The following is a 21,596-nucleotide window of genomic DNA, read 5'->3' as shown; positions in this document are numbered from 1 at the left end:
CATTCCTGTCCCTGAAGACAGAATTTTAAAGCAGAACAAATAGCTCAGACATATAAACAGGAGAGGAAAGCACTAACATGTGATGCACTGCATCCTGCAAAGGGTACTCGAGACCAAAAGTTGCCCGCACACTCCAGCAACACTTTCATGTTGCTCACAAGTTGCTCAACACTCATCACTACTGTTCAGCTGCTTAAAACATGCACTTACGTGCTTTTGCCACGGCACCCTGTAATGGCCAAGGAACAAGTGCTGAAGTTGTACATATGGTGTAGTAATCTCAAAAGATTGACTGTTATGATATTTTCCTCCTTTTCCCCAAAGAGGAGAGGTCTTTGCCAGGTATCTTTGGCCACAGGTTTACTAATATGTATGACTCTTCATTCTCCAAATTCACGTTACACACTACTGCATCACCGATATATTTGCTTAAAACGTCACCTGAACTAGCTCCCCTTCCTTGTGCAACAACACATGCTGCCTTTAGGGCAGGAGATAACAATCAAGATGCCAAAGGGAAATCAAAGATACCACATCAGAAATAATCAGAACATTTGTACAGAAATCCTCTCTATAATAATATTTCTACAGAATGAAATATGAAGGCATTCTTTTTCCCCAACCAGAACATCTGAAAATAAGCAGACTATGCATTTTATCAATTTAGGGACAGTTATTAATCCAGACAGTGCTTTCTCCTCCAGTTTGCTGGAGAATACCGATCTGGCTAGAAATACTTCTTAAGGGATCAAAATTTGGCTGGCTGTTTGCATTGGTACCAGCTAACAGCCCTGCCAAATCTACAGGCTTTGCTATTAGCACCAGAGAACGTCTCATCCAACTTTGTTTGCTGGTCAAGATTTGACTTATTTTGTCTTATTTGCCTGAGACTTGAAAGCTAAAAGCAGCGCAAAAATCTCCAGAAGCATCTTTATTATCAACAGTTTACTGCCTGAAGCAACAAGAACTGCAGTACTGCTGCTGAATCACAGATGTTAGAAGTTCAGTTCAATGTGATTACCTGGGCCAACTCTGTGACTGTATCTGCATCCACAGTGGACATATCCACATAACACTTCCCTGGGCGAATCCCCTGCAACACTCCACTCGGACCAAGTACCAGCTGTGGGGAACAGAAGAGCGGGAAAGCAATAGGGTGTCTGCAAAGAAACTCCAATCCTGCAGGACAGCAGTTCAAGCAAGCCTGGCATTGCAGTGGTAGTCTCCTAAGAGGGATATCAAAACCTACCCCCTGGGAATATTTTTTAAGAAGTATTGTTTTTGTTGGGGCATTTATTTCTACATAGTTGCACTGACCAGCATCTACTATGACCCAGGTTACCATGATAAGCAGGAATCAGAACTGGCATTCAGTGACTGTATCTTGTAGTCTACCTGGTGGAGGAAAAATAAGAGCTAATCCTTACATCCTTTGCTGCTTTTGGATCTGATACACAGGCAAAGGTGATGTCACAGGTGGAGACAACTTCAGCGGGGGTTCTTCCCAGCCGTGCCCCCTCCTGGATGAACAAATCACACTGCAAAAGTCACAAATCCAAACATAAGAAAAATTAAGTACAGAGCAAATGGGTTCTCTAGCATTTTGCTGAAACAAACTCTGCTGCTGGACGCCACTCAAAAGGAGTCAGGCATATTAACTGCATAGCAAGTGGGCTGTCTTCTATTGATTTGTCCACACACACAAGGGGCTCTTCTGCAGCTTTTCTGAAACCCCAAGTGAAGAACTTCAAAAGAAGGAGGAACACTTAGGAAAAGAGGAATGCTTAGGTGAAATTTATTATAAAAGATTGAATGTCATGGTTCTTCGAGGAGAGATGAGGGGAAAAAAAAATTGGTAAACAGACATAGCAAAAGGTGTTACTGGACAGTAAACAGGAATATGCACAGCTGAGACTGACTTGTTTTAACGGGCTGCTGCTTCAAAATCTTAGCTCCTTCTTACCCTATCCCCTCATGCTATCCATGTTTGGCAGTTTAAAGAAAAATTTAATCCCTTTTAATAAAGTAACCACAGTGTCCTTTTTGCCTTTGAAATTCCACAATATCATCTGAGTACCACATCTGCCCCAGTTATGTACTTTTCCTCACCCACTACAAAGAATAACACTGGCTAGAATACAAGTGTAATATAAGCTCCATTTTCACTTTGAATACCCCTGTAAAACCTTTCTCATCCTGGTCTTATGACACAGCAAGTTTTCAACAGAACCTTTGCTACTGCAACATGAACAGCACAATGGATGTGTAGATGAAGCTGTGGTCAAGCAGTGCACCTTACCACACCACTCCTAGGATCAGCTCCCCAGCACCTGGTCTTTTTGTCCAGCTGCATGACACAATAACTTGGCTATTTACATCAGCAATATTTCCAGAGGCACTTTACATTGCATTCCTCAACACATATACAAGGTTGTGATTTTTCTGACAACTCTCATATCATACAAAATGGCCATGGGGTGAGGACTGTTCACATAAGAGTGACCATGCTAGGACAGACTACAGCTTCACCTAGTCAAAAGTCGCCATCAACAAACACCTAGGAATTAATAATAGAACAAGGTGGCAAGCATAGACTTGTGTCTATTTGGCATCCTCTCCCCAGTACCACCAATTGGTGACTCCAAGCCTACCTGAGCCAGAGGTAGTAACTACATGTTTAGAAAAGGTTAAGTATCACCTATACCTTAAGCACATGCCTACCTTCTCAGCAGTCCGGTTCCAGACAGTGACAGTGTGACCCATCTTCAGTAAATTGGAAACAATGCCACTTCCCATCAGGCCAAGTCCCAGAAATCCTATCCTGAAGGAGGAGATAAACATTAATGCAACAGAAAGCAATTGGTGTCAGCCTCTCATGGTCTTGGAAACGATGAAGAGCAAACCCTGCAGCATCACCAGCAAAAAAATCCCAAAAACGCAACAAAACCAAACATGTTCCACTGTGGCCATGGCTAGAATGAGCAAATACTGAGCTTTAAAAGCAAGCTGGTATTTGTTTTGCTTCCTAAGAATCCCTACCAATTTCCTGAAGAAAGCCTTTAGTCTGCTTCAGAAGACTACCTAAATATTAAACATTTGTGTGGTCTGGGATTTTTTGTTTGTTTGTTTTGGGTAGTTTGTTTGATTAAAATTGCTGCTCTTGTGCTTTCTATTGCCAGCCATTGCCCTAACTGAAGATGAAGGGAACATTTAGAGATCTGCAGGTGCTTCTCTGATTAATCTTCTGATTTTTAAACTAAGTCACAGGTGCAATGACTTGCTTGTACTATTGAATGATGTTACAATCTTTGTTTTAAGGAAGCCCAGCAAGGACTACTGGGCTAGGCATCATGCACAGACCAAAGACCTGACCCCTGCTCTACAGCTGCAATTTTGGACAGACACAGACAGAAAGGAAATAATAGGTCAGTACAGGTCATGATGAGCAACAATGCAATAGTCCCAGATACCAGCTGCCTTCCCCTGTGCCTTTGCCCCATCCCCCCACCTCAAAGCTGGCAAGAGTTTTGCCTCCCCATTAAGAAAAAGACAACACACTAACAAGTTCCATCCCTACAGTTACGTGCAACAGGAATTCCTTTGCAGTCTCTGCTGCAAGGATCCGTTTATACATCATGCAGCTAGCTTCATACCAAAACCACAATTCTAGTAGGAGATTCTGAAGTGTTCAGTTACACATCCAATGTAACTTCACAACAAAATCTGCCTGGCAATTCCCCAGTTAATTATTCAGAGTTAGCCACACTATAGATGCACTGTGGCTTTTGCAAGCCACCTGCAGTCTAGCCATGCTGCCTTTTGTTAGAGCAAACTACTTTAGACAGGTCACAGCAAGACACTATAGGCTCCTTAAACAGCCCAAACAAGGTCTACCTATCTTCAAGTCTCTAAAACTGAGGAGTTGTTATTTCTCTCCCAACCCACCCTTTCCTGAGAGACTGTTTTTACCTGAACAGCTTCATTGTTATTTTGATTGCCCTGGAGTACAGCTGAGAACTGACATCCCCCCAACGGCAAACAGCAAGCCGTGGCCTGAACTGAATTTGAACAGAGCGGAAGTTAGAGTGAAACAGGAAGCTCAAGTTAAGCTTCTCTCACTCTATAAATGTCTCTTCTGGACATTAGAAGAAACCAGAAAACTCACGTGCTACACAACAAAGCTTGTGTGCTGGGAGAACACGCCTCCCTCTTCCTCTTGTCTTCTGTATGCTCAGGAAAGCAATTAAACAACCCCACTCAACTGCCAGACACTACTAGAGAAAGATACCCTTTTATCTTTCTGCCTCATACAGCATTCAGAAATACTGCTGTTTAATGTTCTGCAGTATGGCCTGCAGGAAACGGGCCACTGCAGAAAAGCCGTGAATTGCCACTGTATCTATGCCAGACCTTATACTGAATTTTCCTACCGTACAGCCTGTTTGTTTTTAGCTGCCCCCCTCCCTCCCCCCCCAAATCAGAGTTTCACACAAGGACAGAGGAGATCTGTAGTTAGAGGGAAATGTTAGGTTTATTTATTCTCAGTGACAAGCTGAATAACGGCTGCATGTACGAGCTGGGAAGAAGAAAAAGGAAGGGAAATGGCTGAAGTGTGTTGGAGATCTTACTTTTTGTCTGTAGGCGTGATACTGCCATTGACTGCTGTGCTGTCTGCTGCCTGGATGGAGGTGGATCCTGTTTCCTGGATGGTGGGGGTGAAGGGAGAGAAGGAAAAAAAAAAAAAAGTAGAGTGCACAGCTCTGGAGGAACTGCAAGTCCTCATGACAATACGGAAAATACATCAAAGCCAAGATTTGCCTTACCTCTTCACAAACTTTCAGCTTCTTTGTGATCGCCTGATAGCAGACAGCTGGCTGTATGGAGAAGACACAGCATTCAGAAGGACAATGGTGATTTGCTCTGCTGAGCAGACAGACCATATCCTTGCTACATAGAAACAGGCAGCTCACCCATCCACCCTCTTCTGCAAAGCAGGAAAACGCTCAGGCTTCCCTCAATAAGGGACGAATCCTATTGCAACAGATTAAGCTCTTCCTTTCCCACCCTGCCCCAACAATTCAGTCCATCTTCTGATACAGGTACTGCAAACTTCTTTCTGTAGTTCATATGACAGGTTCCTCTAAGAGGCAAGGATCCAGGGTATCCCTACTCTCACATTTGGACCAAAGAAAACGGAGATCTCTCAAGCCAGCCATAGAGCACCTTGACTCTTATCTATGCTCAGCATGTCAATGCAGCTGTGGAAGCAAAACCTTCTTGTTAATGAGAAGGCATGTGGCTTTCAACAAACATTAAGGTGAAGGATGCTCCTTACCATGCCGCTTATGTGAGTTTGTCTAGATTAAAACTGTTAGCTGCTCTTAATCCTTCTGGATCTGCCCAGACCCTCAGCTAGATAAAAATCCTTTTTCATTTAATTTGAGCTTTCCTTTTCCTCCTGATGTTGACTGCTGAACATAAAATCCTATAAGGCTTCTGACTCAGGAGATAGATTGGCTGTATTTTACATGGAGCTTTTCTGGTCCTAGAAATTCTCCTGCCATATTCAGTTAATTGACAAGTTCATCCAGATGAAGGAACTGATAGAACAATCAAAGACATTGAAACAACAGGTGTTTTAAACAGAAAAAACAGCTTCTCCTATCCCTCAATGTTCAAACCACAGAATTTACTCCAACACATCTGTCAAATCCTAGTGCTAGATAATCTTTAATTACTTGAACTCTTGTTTTACACTGTACTCAATGCTAAATCATTCTAAACCTTAAGGTTAGGAAGTAATTGAACTACAAGATTGCATGTGAGAACCTAGTTGCTGCTAGCCCCCAAAAAACTGAATTTCAGAGTTCTTTACACATACTCCTTGTAGTCAGTCCCAGCAAAGGGCAGGATGCCAAGCTAAACAGACCAGCAGAATTGCTCCTTCTGCCAAATCCTCACCTTCTCTGTCTGGCTCAGCCGGAAGTGATGAAAGTGTGCATCACTGTCCTTCACAGGCTACAAAGAGAGAAAGTACAGGCTCAGAAACATTCCCAGAAAGTCACTGAGCATCGACAGCACAACTCCCTTGCCCTCCCAAGTTGCATGAGAACAATAGCTTAAGGTGGAAAATACAAAATGTATCAGCTGTATCAAGTTGCCTCTTTCAATTAAGCTGTTTACATTGTCTTTCATTCTCAAAACCAAAGCCATTCGAGTCAAATTCCTCATTTTTGGATATCTGTAGGAAAACCAAAGATTATGAGCAACATTAACATCAGAGGAAGAGATCTCATGTCCCATTTCTTGCTCTTCCCAAGGAAATGAAAACACTCATTTTCCAGCTTCCAAGGAACTCCTTAAAACAGCATTCTGGGAATTGGCTGGAGATTACAGCTAGCACTGTAACATGCTAGGCAAACCCATATTAACAGCAGCAAGGACTTTAGGCCCAGGTATCTCACCTCCCCAGTGAGCATCATATGCACTAACCTAGAGTCACACTGCCCTTACTCTGCTTTACTGATCACTTATTTATGCACAAAAATGAAAGCTTTCCAAAAGCTGTTTATGATGGAAAACAAATGAAACCACCCCATACTATAGTCTCTCCCTGTCTGGATACTATCCATATCATCTCCTCCAGTTTTGGGAAGGCAGTCCCAGAAATACTTCTGAAACCAGAAAGTGCAAAAATGAGTGCAGCAAGTTAAGTGTGAATCTGCAAATCGTTCCACAGACTGAAATCTCACTTCCCAGCATACTACTTATGTGCCCAGAATATTGTCTAGCTTTGTTACATTACAGAATGACAGAACAAGAGCATCTTATTTTGTTCCTAGAGGAGGAAGGTAAGATCTCACTCTTTTACAGCCCAGACAAAAGGTTCTAGATTTGCTTCCACAAACTCAGTTCCTAGATTGCACATATTGTAAAGTTTCTCACCTCACTGACACTTGGCGGCCATTTAAATCCAGCCACAGTTCCAGTCATCACTCTCTTCACTGTGCTTGACTCTGGAATTGTGAGGTCCTGAGGAGACAGAAGGAAGATCAGAAAGAGCTTACAACCTGTCTCAGTGGCTGGCCACAGCACGTTGATCACACGAGCACACATGCAGAGTTTTGAAAAGCACTATGAATGCCTTCAATTCCACATGCTTTTCCATGAAGAGTTCATATTTAAACACACAGTGTACTATCAACACAGATGAGATGAAGAAAACATGAACTGCCAATGAAGGAATTCAACCACAGTCATGGCTTCTGGAGAATCCATTCTTCATACATAAGAGGAATCATTGCACTTGTGTAATCATGCAATGAGCAGAGAAGCAAATACACTTGATCCAGCATTCTCCTCTGGTAGATCCAAAAACTAAACAAATGGGCGAAGAACATCACCACAATCAGAGGTCTGAACTCTTCTGATCCTCCACTGCCATAAAAACGTAGCCTATCTGTTAACAGGAGAACCTTCAAAGCATGAGGCTGGTAGTCACATCTGCTGAAGCTTGCAGAATCCATGAGACAGAAACTGGTATGTGGACTGCCCCATTCACTCAACAGGCCCTGATCTGGAATGTCACTTAACGCATCAGGTTTTTTTACTGTTCAGCAGATTTAAATTTATCATTCTTATTTCCCGAAGATAGCTTAAAATAGGTCTTCATGCTATAGGTCACTGACATATAGATCTTTATGCTATATGAAGAGAATGTGCAGGACTTCTGCATACAAAAGCAAATAGTATGTGTTATCTTCCTGAAATGAGGGTTCAGAAATGGAATCACATTATCTCCTCTCCAAAATTACTTCCTGAAGTGTACAATATACCTTAGTGTCACGCAGAACCACAAGCGGAAAGCACTGTAAGAGCAAGACTCCTGGAGGTAACCCACACTGATGCAACTGTTTCACCTGTTAGCAGGGACTATCTAGACATCAGTCTCCAACCTTAAAGTGTCATTTCATTGTAGGGAGAGCCTTGTACACTAAAATTCTCTCGTTAGAGACCACACTGCTGTTTCAACTGGTAAGCATGGATGAAACCTGCCTCGATACCAATTAAGTCATGTTGGTCCTTTGAAAATATTCATATAAGCTTAAAAATGAGAGTATTTGAATGATTATGTATGCCTACATAGAGCATTTCTAGATAGAGCACACCTCAGCAACAACGGGATCCTTGAATTTTGTGCATTCTTATTACTTGGAAAGCCAGAATTTGGACTGTGATGGGGCAAAAAACCCCAAATCCCAACACTGCAGTAATTCAGAACAGTGACATAAATGTTTTCTACACTAGGGCTAAGAATTTGGGGAAATTTTGAGAACCAGGCAAGAAGATGACAAAATTTTAAAATTATTTCACAGGATGAAAAAGAGCATTAAGGCAGTACTGTTATATTTTCATGGGAATTTCTCTACATTACTTTCCAGAAGCGGTAAGGCTACTTTCCTATATTAGCTTGCTTATTTTCATGGTCTGTGGCCAGACATTTATCACACAGCCAGCCATCTCTTTGTGATAAACTGTTTAAGACCACTCCACGTGCAATTTGGCAGTAAAATAATACCACAATTAACTCTCTCAAAGCGCTCTGATGCCCTGAGGTAGCTACAACAGTAAAACTTAAGCATGTCAAATGATCAGAATTCTCCCAGCCATTAGCTTTGATAGATTAATTACAAAATTTATCTCAAAGACACGAAAGCATTTTAGAAGTGGAAAAAAAGCCCCATGGCTTATTGTAACAGAAATATGTGAAGATACAACATGGTCATAGCAAGACACTTTGAAAGGTGAAAGTATGTTGCTGGTAAAAGTGTTTTCCTGTACCAGTCAAGTAAAAAATTCTGTAATTATTAGTAAGAATTCAGAAATATGCATCCATTCTTCCTCCCCTCCAACTTCCCCCTAAAAGGAGAAACTGATGGGCTCTGTTGTAGAGCCTGATCTAACAGAAGCTGTCTCTAAAAAAAAAAAGCCAGTATTTCCTTCATAGCTAATACCTGAGATGATCAGCTTCATTTTACTACCTCAAGAAAAAGTTTGCTGTTCAACCAATGAAGGCCAATCCATTCACAATTTTGGAGATCAAAGACTACCATCTTGACTTGCATCCTGAAGTGCACTGAAAGCAAAGATTGTGAAGCACAGCATAACATGATCCCTTTAAAGCACAGGTGAGCAAGCAGGCTGCCACATGGTCCATCAGCTGAAATCTCCCAATGGTCTTCAGGCGTAGTCTCCAACGGAGCACGTGCATTGTAATAATCCACTGAAATAATTATCCATTTGGAAAAAGGAAGATCTGGACCACAACAATGAGTTCCACGATAAATAAAAACGCTGGAACTCTAGATGAGGGTGGACAAAGCACTGGTGGCTATTGTTGCTGCCACAACATCCAGAAATAACAGAGTGGGCATAAAGTAATAATAATACTCCAAGGTTGAACCTTTATAATGAAGGATGGAAATATATCCTACAGCACAGAAGCTGAAATGAATGCAATTAATTCTTCTGGTGGATTCCCCAGGCTACAAGAGTTCCTTCCTTAAGCCCTAGCCCTTAAGAATATCCCACCCTCTGTAAGTACTGAGGATGAAGTTGAGTGTCTACTAATCACTTAATCATACAAAGTAGATGAGATGGGAGAAGTCAGGAATCAGATGAAGACCCATATCTCTTCACTAATCCTTCCCACACAAACAGAACTTGAGGGATGGCAAGATGAAAGGTGAAGTCTCATGATACAGCTCTCAAAGCCCTCTCAAAGATATGAATGGAGCCACTCAAAATAACTAACTGGTAAAAATTACAGGAAAAATTAACAATATGCTTGCCAAAGGTATCAGGCAGCCAAATGGTCTAGAAGTACTAACAGAACAGCTTAAAAAAACCCTGATACTGAACTGACTCTTCTTCCTGGCCTGCTAGTCAAGGTGCCAGTCAACCCTAGAGTCCACCTGCAAACTCCACAGGGCACTGGTGGATATGCACAACACAAACCTTCTCATCCTTGGGTGGACGCCCCCGCTTTCGGGGGCTCTGATCCTGGGCTCTTTTCAAAGGTGATTTTGATCCTCTCTCTGACGATACAGAAGAGACCCTCTTTTTTCCTTCCCCTGTGCCCTTCTTCAACTTCCCTTCAGACAAGCTGGCTTTGCGTTTCTCTTCACCAGCAGATTGCTTGCCTCTTTCTTCACTGGAATTACGTCGATTCTTCTCTTCATTGGAGTTATGGGAAGACGCCTGAGAGATTACAGAATAGAAGATGGTAAGGAACGAAGAGAAGAGCTGGAATGATTTTCATGCAAAACCAAGGATGTGAAGGACCCTGTGCCGATTACTATCAAGCAAAACAACAGCACAGTAAGTTGAAAACTAGGTATTTGTTAGCCCTTTGAAATCGGTGAGTGAAGTTCCTGGTTAGCTCTCCTGCAAAAACTCATCAGTTTAAAGTAAGCAAGTAACAGAACAGGCCACTTGAAGACTTGCTGGGAGTGTGTGCACATACACGCACTTCTGATATACTAAAAGCAAGATTAGTAGGTATCAAATTCTAGCCCAAGACTTAAGACTGATTTATTAAATCATCATAAGTGGATCAATTCGCCTCCTCAGTTTCTCCATCAGTTTAACAACACTTTTTTCCACAACAAACAAGACTGAATGGGGAAGATGGGGGGGGGAAGGGAATGAAAACAACCCCCTCTCTCCTTTGCCAGAAGCAACAAACACCTTTTACATAAAAATGGATCTGACCATCATCCATGCAAAGGCTTGTTTTTGATGCACAGTAAAAAAGAAACCACTCACCTGGTCCTTGCCTTTGGTTTTTCTAAGAAACTCCTCTACAGCATCCACAGCTTGCTGGAAGCGCTTACCCTTGTTAATCTTTATCATTTCCTCTTTGTGAGGGTGATAAGGCTTCAGCTGCTCCACTTTGATCCAAGCACTAGAAACAAGAACAACAACGTGAGTTATATTCTCCGAACAGCAACTTTCTCAACCATTCCACTTTTAGAAACACACAGATAGCCTATTTTTCTCCCCAGAACAACTGATGATAACAGCCCAAACTCACTTGCTTGCTACAACCTGAAGGGCTGTGATTTCTGCATTCACCAAGGACTTTCTTCTGGCACTTTTACATGGTTTCTCTCTCAAGCTTTATATCCTCTCATGCTATTTGTATTCTCTGTCAGCAAGACAGCTTTCGGATGTGATCATAGGTCCTTGTTTAGAACAAAGGCAGTCTAGTGACTGCTCTTGTATCACCGGGAGGAACACCCACAATCACACGCCTCCACATAAGGTAGCCAATAAAATGAGTCTGCTCAAAAGGTTGTTGAAAGCAGAGTTCATGTAACAATTCTAAGCCATCAATCCCTTGTTCAAACATACTGTGCACACAAGTGTCTGTAAAAACTGGAGAAAAAAAATTTATGTATCTTACAATAGAGCTGACCACAAATAAAGTGAGTGCAAATGCCACAGCTTATTGCTGAACATTATTTCTGATGTACCTTGATATTCTGCATGAAAACAACATCTTCACTTTTGAGGAAAAAGAACCATTTTCCTCACTCTTGACATTTTAAGATAAACTGGCACAGTACCAGAGTATTAAACTGACTGCAGTCCTAATAAAAAAACTCAAACGATTTCCCTGTTCCCACTGCTACTAAATAGGACTTCCTGACATTTACCAAATGGTTAAGTGTCAAGTACAGGGTGACAACTCCACTTTCCTTCAGTCTGACAAGCTCTTCTACCACTCCTTCACTGCAGCTTAGGGGAATGCCTTTGCTTTCAACATCCCTTGGGGCTCTCGCAGAGATTAGAGTACCTTCCTCTCTCCCCAAATTCAGGCCCAGGCTTATCACCCACACTGTTACAAAGCTATTTCCATCCTACTGAAAGTAGACCTGTGTAAGTTTTAGAAAAGCTTTTACTGACCTAGGATGGCCAGCAGTGCTTCTTAGCATACAGCAGCCCAGCACACAGTAAAAACCAGTCAAACTGATTTTCTCTGGTCGCAAAACATCTCTACGTTACAAACATTGACTAGCCATGATTACAGGTTTTAAATACTCTCCAGTGCAGTCTAGCTCCTGCAAGCAGGTGAAGTGGTTTAATAGCAGCCTTTTCAGACACTGTACGCATCGTGTCATACAGCTAAACTGAACATAAAGGTGAAAATAATAATGCTTTGCTGGATCTTGCTTGTTCTCTCTTCACAAAGTAGTAAAGCCCAGTTTAAAACTTCATGGAGATCCTTCTCTTCACTAGCATTAGCCATTGTTTGTAGTCAGGAATCAACTCACTTAAGGTAGACAAACTTTTTGGGTTGCATTTGGAGAGATGAGGCCTCCTGCTAGAACTGACTGCAAAAAAAGCCAGCATCCTTTCCCCACTGCCAGTATAGCCTACACCGTGATTCCACCATAGCCTGGAAGCAGAACCCAGTACTCCTTTGCATGCAAAGTTGAGTCATTTTGCTTAGTTTACATCACCTTCATAACTGACTTAACATAATGTAACGAGTCAAATCATTACTTTCAGACCAGAGCTTGCCATCCAGCAGCTATTCAGGGAATCCCTGCCAGATGCCCAGACATAGTGAAAAATATCTTAAAATTCTCTTATACTGTAAAGCTCTTCTGTGTGGCGCTCAGTGACAAAGCACCCCTACATACTAGATAACATCAGCTCATGAGAAGCCTTTTCCTTTATGTACATAAAGGAAACAAAATTTTGGAGTACATTATAATAAAGCATGTTAAATGTTCTTGCCAGATTTTAATTTCTAAATAAAAATAACTAGTTTTCTATCAAGGCATTCTCTTAGGTTTCTGCACATCGTATCCCTCCTCACTGCACATGTTCATTAGCTTCCTTTCTCATTACTTTTCCTTTGGTATGGAGGTGGTCCGAAGCACAAAGATTTCTGGCTCCTGACTTTGAAGGTACATCTTGGCACTTGTGATCCCCTAGGACAAAGAGCCAGAGAACTCAGAAACTAGTAAGTGAAAAACAGTATTACATGCTGCCTCAGGGTTAAAAATAAATAATAAAAATAAAATAAAATAAATAATAACATAAAAAATAAAAGGTCTTTTTCTTTCCAGTTTATCCTTTGTGTGTCACCTACCTGGACAACCTTCTGTAAGATATGAACAAGTCTTTTGACAACAGATGTCCATAAAGCATTTTTGTGTGCAACTTTCCACCAAACAAAATCATTCATGTTTATACACAAGATCTCTCTCTGTTAAGCAATATCCTCAAAGGCAATGAACATCAATATTTAGATGAAGGGTCTCCTAGGATGCAACATATAAAAGGAACTACTATTTCTCTCCTGACTCAGCAATGAATTTAATGCCCTAGAAAAGCATTAGTGACATTACATTACTGAAGATGTCATACTTAAGATGAAATTGTATTCATACTACTGCACAGAGTCATCTGGTATCTGTAGAGAATGGGCTAAATGGAAAGTGAAAAGATGTAGAAAAGATACATGTTAGTAATGCATTTCTCTGCTCATTTCTCCATACCCTTCCTTGTCCTCTCCAAAATACCATTCTTATAAAATCACTACTCATGTAAAATCCATGTTATATTCATGAACAATAATCAAAACTTAAAATGCTTGTAAAGCAGAGGCAAGTACCAATGTGACCTGGAGCTGCATGGAAAACAGTGGCACAGAAGAGATGCAACCAGAGATACCGGATTCAAATCCACGATACAAGCTTAGCACAGGCAAGGAGATCTTAAAACCCCTGACTTTCAAGCCAGTCTTTTCCAGTCTAAAGATATAAATTCCTAATGGTAAACTGGAGAAATTAAAGTGGAGGAATATCCACAAATACTCACTTTTTGCAAGCGTTACAGTTAGGGACGGAAAACAGCAGAACTGTATTTCCAAATTTCTATTACTTACTACAGTCTGGGAAAAATTCATAAAGTTTTACACTGCAGCATTTTAGATGCCCACACTAAATCCTAACACAACCAATTTTGAAAGTCAAAAGAAAATTGCTTGGTTATTTACAAGCCCAGTGTGTGCAAGCACACAACAGAGAAATCAAGATGGATTTCCTGCTGTTAAAAGGGAATGCCCCAATTTTCACCAGTAAAACAGCTCAAATGGCTGAACTCTGGAATTTGATATGTAAACTCCTTAATGGAAAAAAAAAAAAAACAAAAATGACCACACTACATTAGAATAAATGCAGCTAAAAGGAGGGGATACTTGGCAAAAGAAAACAAGCAGCAGGGCAATACTGAAAGAAATTCTAAGTATTAGATTTTTCAAATTTGTGCAATAAAAAAATGTGCAGAGTACTTACACATCCAAAGGTATCAGCAAGAGGTGGAAAAGTTTTGACTATAGTAATTTTCAGCTACGGCAACTCCACCTGCAGAGATCTCTAACAACATTCCAGCTGTCTCTACTATACAGCAGCCTGGCTAGAGCAACATAGAGCTCTGCATGGGATAATGTGCCTAACTGAGAAACACCAGCAAGGTAAACTAACCCTCTCTGTTAGATTAGCCTATACCCTTTGGCTCCTCAGAATGCCAAAGAGTACCATATCCAACACCTGTCAAACTTTAAGCAAGTGTCTTCTGATGTCAGGACCTGAAAGAGCATTTTAGAAAGACTACATCCAAAAATTTCTCTCCTTGAAAACCAGGCAGAACACTGGCAGAGAAGAGGGCAGGTGTTTGCATCCCAACAGGATATGGAGGATGGGAAGGCAATGAGTGCTGTGCCAAAATCACTGTGCCTGATGCAAATGGGCTGCAGATTATATATACTTATCTTGGATTGCAAGTTTCCTCCAATTTCTCCTTAATATTTCAAGTCAGGAAGTGCCCCTTGACCCCACCAAATTTAGTGAGACTATTCAGTTTTATACTGATGCTTCAAAAAGATGGTATGAGTAAGAATTGACTGCTCCACCTTCCTATTAAGACTTTGATATATATGACTCGCAAGACCATTTGGCTATTACAGAATATCTAAGCGGGGGAAGAAGGTGGGACCGGAGGTGAAATGTGCGTGTTGCACACACGTCTGATGACTGCAGGACTCTCCCTAGTACTTGTATGAAACACAGTAGAATGATACCTTCAAAGCAATGATTAGTTTTAGTTTTGACAATGTCATAATGAATTCCCAAGCAGGCCATGAAATCTAAGAATATTTTGAACTCAATGAGACACACAAAGACAGACTTGTAAGCTATCAGCCTGCCAGTCTACTAGTTCCAACTACTAAAAGCAATAAATGCACGCATATAGCAATGTATAAGTTCGTACATTGCAGTACTTGACTACTGGAATGACCTGCAAAGATTTCCTATGACAAGACTGTAGCTGGGGAAATAAAAGAGGATCTAAAACCTATCTGAAAGGCACAGCTAGAAACACAGATAAGAGTTCAAAGTTCCACTGCTATTTAGAAAGACTAAATCAAACTTGTTGTTTATAATCCCGTAACTGGATGTCATTACCTGCTTGCCTGGTCTATGGGCAGGAAATATCAACTCTTCTTGATTTTAGATGAAGAATTCTTTTAGTGTGACTTACTCTGAGAAGAGACACTCAGAAAAAGAACTCCTATCGATTTGGAGAACAAGTTAATAAGAGACATTACATGATTATGTGCCTCAATTAAGGCAATCACGTAGAATAGGACACGGATACTATATTACGACTATGAACAGTAAGGTGGATTTCACTGTGGTAAAGCACAGGTATACTTCACAGTTTAAACAAATAAGCAAATTCTTCTTCCATGGGTAGAGAATCCTTATCTTCCCGAAAACATATTACTTTGAAAGTGACAGAAGCAACTAACTCCACCAACACAACAAACATAAGGAGCACAGAGCTCAGTAGAAACTTTATCAAAAGCCAGGTCTTACAGCACAGTCTGAATGCACTCATGCTTTCGCTTTTATGTCTTTGGTCAGAACTACTTACAGCTTTCCAGTTAATGTACTTCCTTCGTCACTGCAGCATTGCACTGGGACAGTAAGTATTAGTATTCAATTCACAGGTAGAGAAAAATGCATTGTCTTCTGTGCAGTATCCTAAGCTCTTCAGGACTTCACAAAAAACCAAAACCTATCTATATACTACCAAAGCCACTTCCAAAATCATCAGTATGTTTTTATTCACCTGTCCACTCCGCTCACATGCATGCACACCAGTTCTTACTTCTAAGCAGTTTTCTCCTTAATCTTCGGTATGGCAAACTTGAGACACGTAAGTCAGGAGGAAGCAATTTTTAACTAGCCTGAAACAGTGGCAGTTCTGGCCACAGCAGTCACCTGTGAATCCTCAGAAAATAAGACTATATGAAGTCTGAGATTGTCTACCCATCACTGTCTGGCGACCACCCTCAGAAGTCTGTGAGAGGGATTCTTACCCAGCAATAAGCACCACCTTCACCTTACACACACTGGACAATAGGCAAATGGCTTATATCCAGATCCTCACCTGTTAAACCTTGACAGAGTAAGGCAATAATAGAAGGCCTGTAAAAATGGATCAGGGGTAATGTCACCTTACAAAATTCAAAGTGGCAGAAAGAGCAAAGTGCTAGAAAACAGAAGCAATGTGCACTAGAACATCAGAAAATAGTATGAGTCACTGTACTCATCACACCACAGACTACAGTCAGTGATGGAGCTTTGAATCCTCCTATTCAGCATGCTGTTCATTATATGGAGCAGTGACATTTTGTCAGTCACGTTATTCCCACTTACTGTTTATACACACCTAGAAAAAAGTATCTGCAAAATCCATTAGTTTACTTGCACAAAATAAAGGTATTTTCACTTAAAATGTGAGCATGAAGATAAGTAATTTAAATTTTTTCTGATCTGGTTCATTGATTATGCTCAAAGATAACGATTTTCTCAAGCAGCACACTGGTTAGAACAGCACAGTTCTAACCAACACATGCTTTTAAAGTTCCAGGTCAGGACAGAACAAGCACACAAGCTTCTCTCTCTTCTGTCTATCAACATTATTTTAAAAGAAGAACAAAGGGGACAGTATTTATTTCTATTTAATTTTCAGGTAGAGTATGCCAGTCAAAGCAAGTAAATTTCTAAATCATGATTATCTAGCGGGAAATGATTAAATTTCACAAGCTGGAGATGGGGCAGGAGGAAGAGACATGACAATGACCACGCTACCTTACCGTGCCAGATGACTGGATTTTCCCTAGCCAGAGCTCTAGAATTGTGTAATAAATCCCAATTATTTTGCAGCTCTGAACTCTTCATTTGCAATCATGCTGCTAATCCCAGCTATAGTACTCCAGACCTATGACCACTTTTTCCAAACTTGTCTTTCCAAACTTGTCTCCAAACAAAAGATCTCTGTATTTGATTCAATAATGTGAAATACAAGAATCGAGAACAAACAATTGGGACAGAAACAGTCAGCCTCTTCAACTTCTAGAACTTGATTAGCTCAAATAACCATGTTTAACAACAATGCCACCAAAAAAATCCACTCTCTACCCTCAAATCAACCTTCACCTGCCTTACATTACTAGAGATCCAACAAACGTTCCTATTATATGCAGCATTCACTTCTACTCCACCAAGTTTAGACCTCAGTTCTTAATGTAAAATTATTTTTAAATATTGAGCAAAAGTAATTTAGCAGTTGAAAATAACTTTCTTAAGAAACATCCATTAAAAGGTCTCAGTTCTTGTTGCTTTTTTCCAAAAAGTAATGGATTTTCTAGTCTTCTGCAAGTATTTGTAGTTTTCTCCTTTATTGCATGACTCAATGCAAACCAGCAGAAAATAGAGAGGAAAAACTGAAAAATTAGCAAAATAATTGTCTGTTTTATGAAATACCCAAGTTCTCAGGTTTTTGTTTATTTTTCCAGTTTGTAAGTTTCTAAGTCTAAGACAATGATGATTCTGCACATGTGTTCAGAAACAAGAAATTCTGCCTTGCAAAAAGATAGACTACAAGAGTGTTGGCTTGCCTATACTGTAAAGTCTTCCCAAAGCACAGCAAGAATGTTTTCAGTCACCAGGTATCACAGTATATTCTTTTACAAATGACAAGTATATAGCTGTTTTATTTTTCTGGCAGAAAAAAAAAAAAGGTAGAGCTAAGAGTATGCATTCTCATACATGCTTACACGCTAAAATCTAATTCTGTCATGTGACACCTTCTCCCCTAAAAATGGAAAGCTATCAAGAACTTTCCTTCGCAGCGGCAACTGAAATCCTAACATGATTGAGTACATATGTTTTTACAGTCTCCATACACCCACAAGGGGCTATAGCGTGCAACAATAGTTGATTTTTTTTGCATGTAGATTAAAGACAATCCTTTGCAAAGCTACGCTGTACTGTGTTAGTAAATATTTCTTCCATGAAAGATCCATATTATGTGGCACAGTATTTTCACCAGATGAAAACAAGCAGGTACATACTGATCTTCTGTTCCAAAAAACTTCACAAAGAAGCACTTTTTTCCACGAGGTTTCTTCAGATCTTTAGGTGGATTAACAATCTGAAGGTGATTAGAAGTGAAAGTTAAAAAGCACATAATGCAAAATTAATACTCTGTGATTTACTGCAATGTGGTACAGCTATTTTAATTTATTTTTAAAAATCTGACTAGGAAGAGAACTTGAATCTGTTTTAAGTCTTTCAAGTAAATATGTAACCCATGTATTACCTTACATATGGGTATGCCGCAGCAGAGTGAAAAAATACCTAAAGTCCACTGATACATCACTACACTCTTAGTGAGGTTTTCTTCTCCCTAGCCCCAACAGATAAACTAGCAACCTTTTTTAAAATCTAGAAAGCCAAATGGCACTAATAAAAGTTTGTTCCACTTCGGTAACTTGAAATTTACATTTAAAGCTTTGTCTTTACTCCCAGGATAGAGTGCTTATAGAGTTTAAAATATTAGTAAAGAGAAGAGCTGTCACTCAGTTACACAGGTGACACCTGAAAGACTGCAGGGGAGCCTGGACTTCACTTGATTCAATAACCAAACGTTTATGGTTGTCAGCCACACTGACAACACTTTTCCCTGCCACATCCTGTTATCTCTGCATGCTTAGTCCTCATACCTACACCAAAAATAAAAACAAAGATCTTTCAGAGAAGTAGAAAGAATAAAAATGGTACATATACTGTTTTTTTTAATGTTTGGCCTTTCATCAGAAAAAAAAACGCAACCAAATCAGAAGAGAAAGCTTAACTACTCCCTACTCCCAGAATTATTACACAAAGAACATAGCTCTAAAACTATCTGGTGAAGTCGGACTCTTTATTTCTATTATTTAATACAGTGCATTTAACCAATTTACTATGGGAGGAAAGAAACCTGTCTTGCAGAAAGTGACAGGGATTAAATAACTAAATCTGGGAAACACAATCAGTTCCAGAGCTGGATGAACTGCTCTCTGTTGCCTTTCATTCCATCTGAACTAACAGCTGTTAGTCACAGGCTGAACTTCTAGATCAAATAAAGTCCTAATCTGGTTCACAGTTCAGATTTGTGCGATATGTATTTAAAAAAAAATAAACATAAAAAAACCACACAACAAAACCCAAAACCAAAACAGAAGACCCAATATTAGTCTTTGACTGAAATGCTTTCAGGCAAAGCTTTCTCTGTGCAGAAGGAAAAAGCAAAAACAAACAAACAAAAACCAAGAAAGCAACAATAACAATAAAAATAAAACCAAAGCAAACCTCACCTTTCCTGGCCATGGAGGATACCGGCCCAGCTTGCCCCTAGAGAAAAAAGAAAGCATTAAGCACTAGAACCAGAGAAAAAACAACTATCCCCTGTCCACCTTTGTGCATTACATCACATTTTTCATATTAAGAGAGTTACAACTTACAGTCAAAACCTACCGTGAAAGGCAAGACATGCAGCTGACACACAAGCATTACATTGTTAGATACCTGCACCTAAACTAAGCCTCTGAACAGCCTGCATGAACTCACTGGACTATCAGAATTTAAGTGAACACAACAGCAGCAGCACAGCTACTGCCTGGAAGATACAGTGCTATAGTGCTTATTACTCTGGTAAGACTGGATATTCCCTCACAAGGAACTGAAAAAAGTATTGATGCAGGCAATCAAACCAAAGTTCAGGTTGGTAACTTATATCCATCTGGATAGAACAGCAGAGCAGCCACTGATTTACAGCTCAGAGAGCTGAGATTCTTAGAAGTTCTCACAGCAAAGCATTAATGGCAGGATCCCCTAAACAGGTGTTCCATTATCAATTTCTTCAGGTACTCGCCACCACAGTAAGACATGCTAAAGATACAAAAGAGCCATAAGAAAGGCAGAAATGTTTATTTCCTACACTTGCAAATGTTTCTGTTACGAAAACTACACAAAACTATTTCTTCACAGAGGAGGAAGAGACATTAGTCTTAGCCCTCAGCATGGTGGCTTTATCATGATCTGACCCTTGGCACTTACTCGGGCTGCAGTACTCTTACAAAACCTTATCAGTCATTGTCCTGCAAGAGACTGGCAAAGAACCTGTGGAGCCCGCCAGCTCCTGAACCAAAAGTTCTCAGCAAGTGGCACTGCAGCCCCTCCTGAGATGGCAATGCTACACAGACACAGCAGCAAGTCAGGCAGGAACACTGCCAAGAGCTGTAACTATGACCGTGTCTCATATTCGATGCTTACATTCTTGTACTGAACAAGACATTAATCAAAGCCTTGCATATGGTTCTGTCTTACCGTTAGAGTTCTTTTGCGATGGCTCTACGGATAGTACCTGTCTAGGTTGTCATGTACAAAACTAAAGCAGGATAATCTGCATTCCAAGACTGACAGCAGTGCACTCCCCAAATCGTTTGAAAAAAAAAATTGCTAAAAGGAACCAATCTTTACTTACTTTGCTATATAAATTAGACAACTTCACAGCACTGTCAATTTTTCGGACGAGAAACTGCGGTTGTCACAGCCCGGAGCACACGCTTCTTTTTATCTGGGATATAAATATAAATGCATGCACTTGCGTGTTGGGGATTAGCTATTTCTTGCAAGCTCTAGGAGGACACACGAGCCTATCAAGTACAGGAGAGCCTATGCACTTAAAAATCAGCGCTTACAGGGCTTGATGGAATTCCCTTAGTTCCCCTGATCAGGAAATACAAATTCACACATGACACTATTTGAGGGTAAAACTGGAGTGACAATAGGAAATGGCTTCTGTAAGCTTCAACTGGGACATCCTACTCTGCAAAAAAATGCTGTTTTCCCGGATTGTTGTGTTGTTTCATTAAAGCACTGCCAAGAAATGGTATCGTTGCTCTCCCTAAACACCTACTAACTTATGTCCCTTCTCACCTCCCTTAGGAGGAGACCGTATTTCCAACCGAACCCCATACCGATCGCCCCTCTGTCCCGCTCTCTTCACCCCCCTCCATCTTACACGGGTTCTTTTATGCGCCGCCTCCCGTTGGCCTCCGGTGCCGGCCCGGCTAAGAGCCGAGCCTGCCTTACTTCGGCCCACTCCAGTCCACTCCCGCGGCC

General features: G+C 40.6%; 1 protein-coding gene across 1 annotated transcript in view; it reads right to left on the bottom strand.

The window, feature by feature from the left end:
- The window catches only part of GLYR1 (glyoxylate reductase 1 homolog (Arabidopsis)), a gene marked incomplete at its 5' end in the record, with an annotated part of 22,090 nt that extends 2,267 nt beyond the window's left edge, over positions 1 to 19,823 (bottom strand). Inside the window, 11 exons of the mRNA XM_010294256.1 lie at positions 1,022 to 1,123; positions 1,428 to 1,538; positions 2,722 to 2,821; positions 4,629 to 4,702; positions 4,824 to 4,874; positions 5,962 to 6,018; positions 6,946 to 7,032; positions 10,018 to 10,260; positions 10,828 to 10,966; positions 18,503 to 18,582; positions 19,787 to 19,823. Of these exons, the coding sequence (XP_010292558.1) occupies positions 1,022 to 1,123; positions 1,428 to 1,538; positions 2,722 to 2,821; positions 4,629 to 4,702; positions 4,824 to 4,874; positions 5,962 to 6,018; positions 6,946 to 7,032; positions 10,018 to 10,260; positions 10,828 to 10,966; positions 18,503 to 18,582; positions 19,787 to 19,823 (1,081 nt within the window). The remainder of the gene's footprint in view (positions 1 to 1,021; positions 1,124 to 1,427; positions 1,539 to 2,721; positions 2,822 to 4,628; positions 4,703 to 4,823; positions 4,875 to 5,961; positions 6,019 to 6,945; positions 7,033 to 10,017; positions 10,261 to 10,827; positions 10,967 to 18,502; positions 18,583 to 19,786) is intronic.
- Positions 19,824 to 21,596: the final 1,773 nt, after the last annotated feature.

Source organism: Phaethon lepturus, unplaced genomic scaffold (genome assembly GCF_000687285.1).
Source record: "Phaethon lepturus isolate BGI_N335 unplaced genomic scaffold, ASM68728v1 scaffold56509, whole genome shotgun sequence".
NCBI classification, from domain to species: Eukaryota; Metazoa; Chordata; class Aves; order Phaethontiformes; family Phaethontidae; genus Phaethon; species Phaethon lepturus.
The sequence above is the reverse complement of the archived record's forward strand: the minus strand, read 5'-3'. Positions and strand labels throughout refer to the sequence as shown.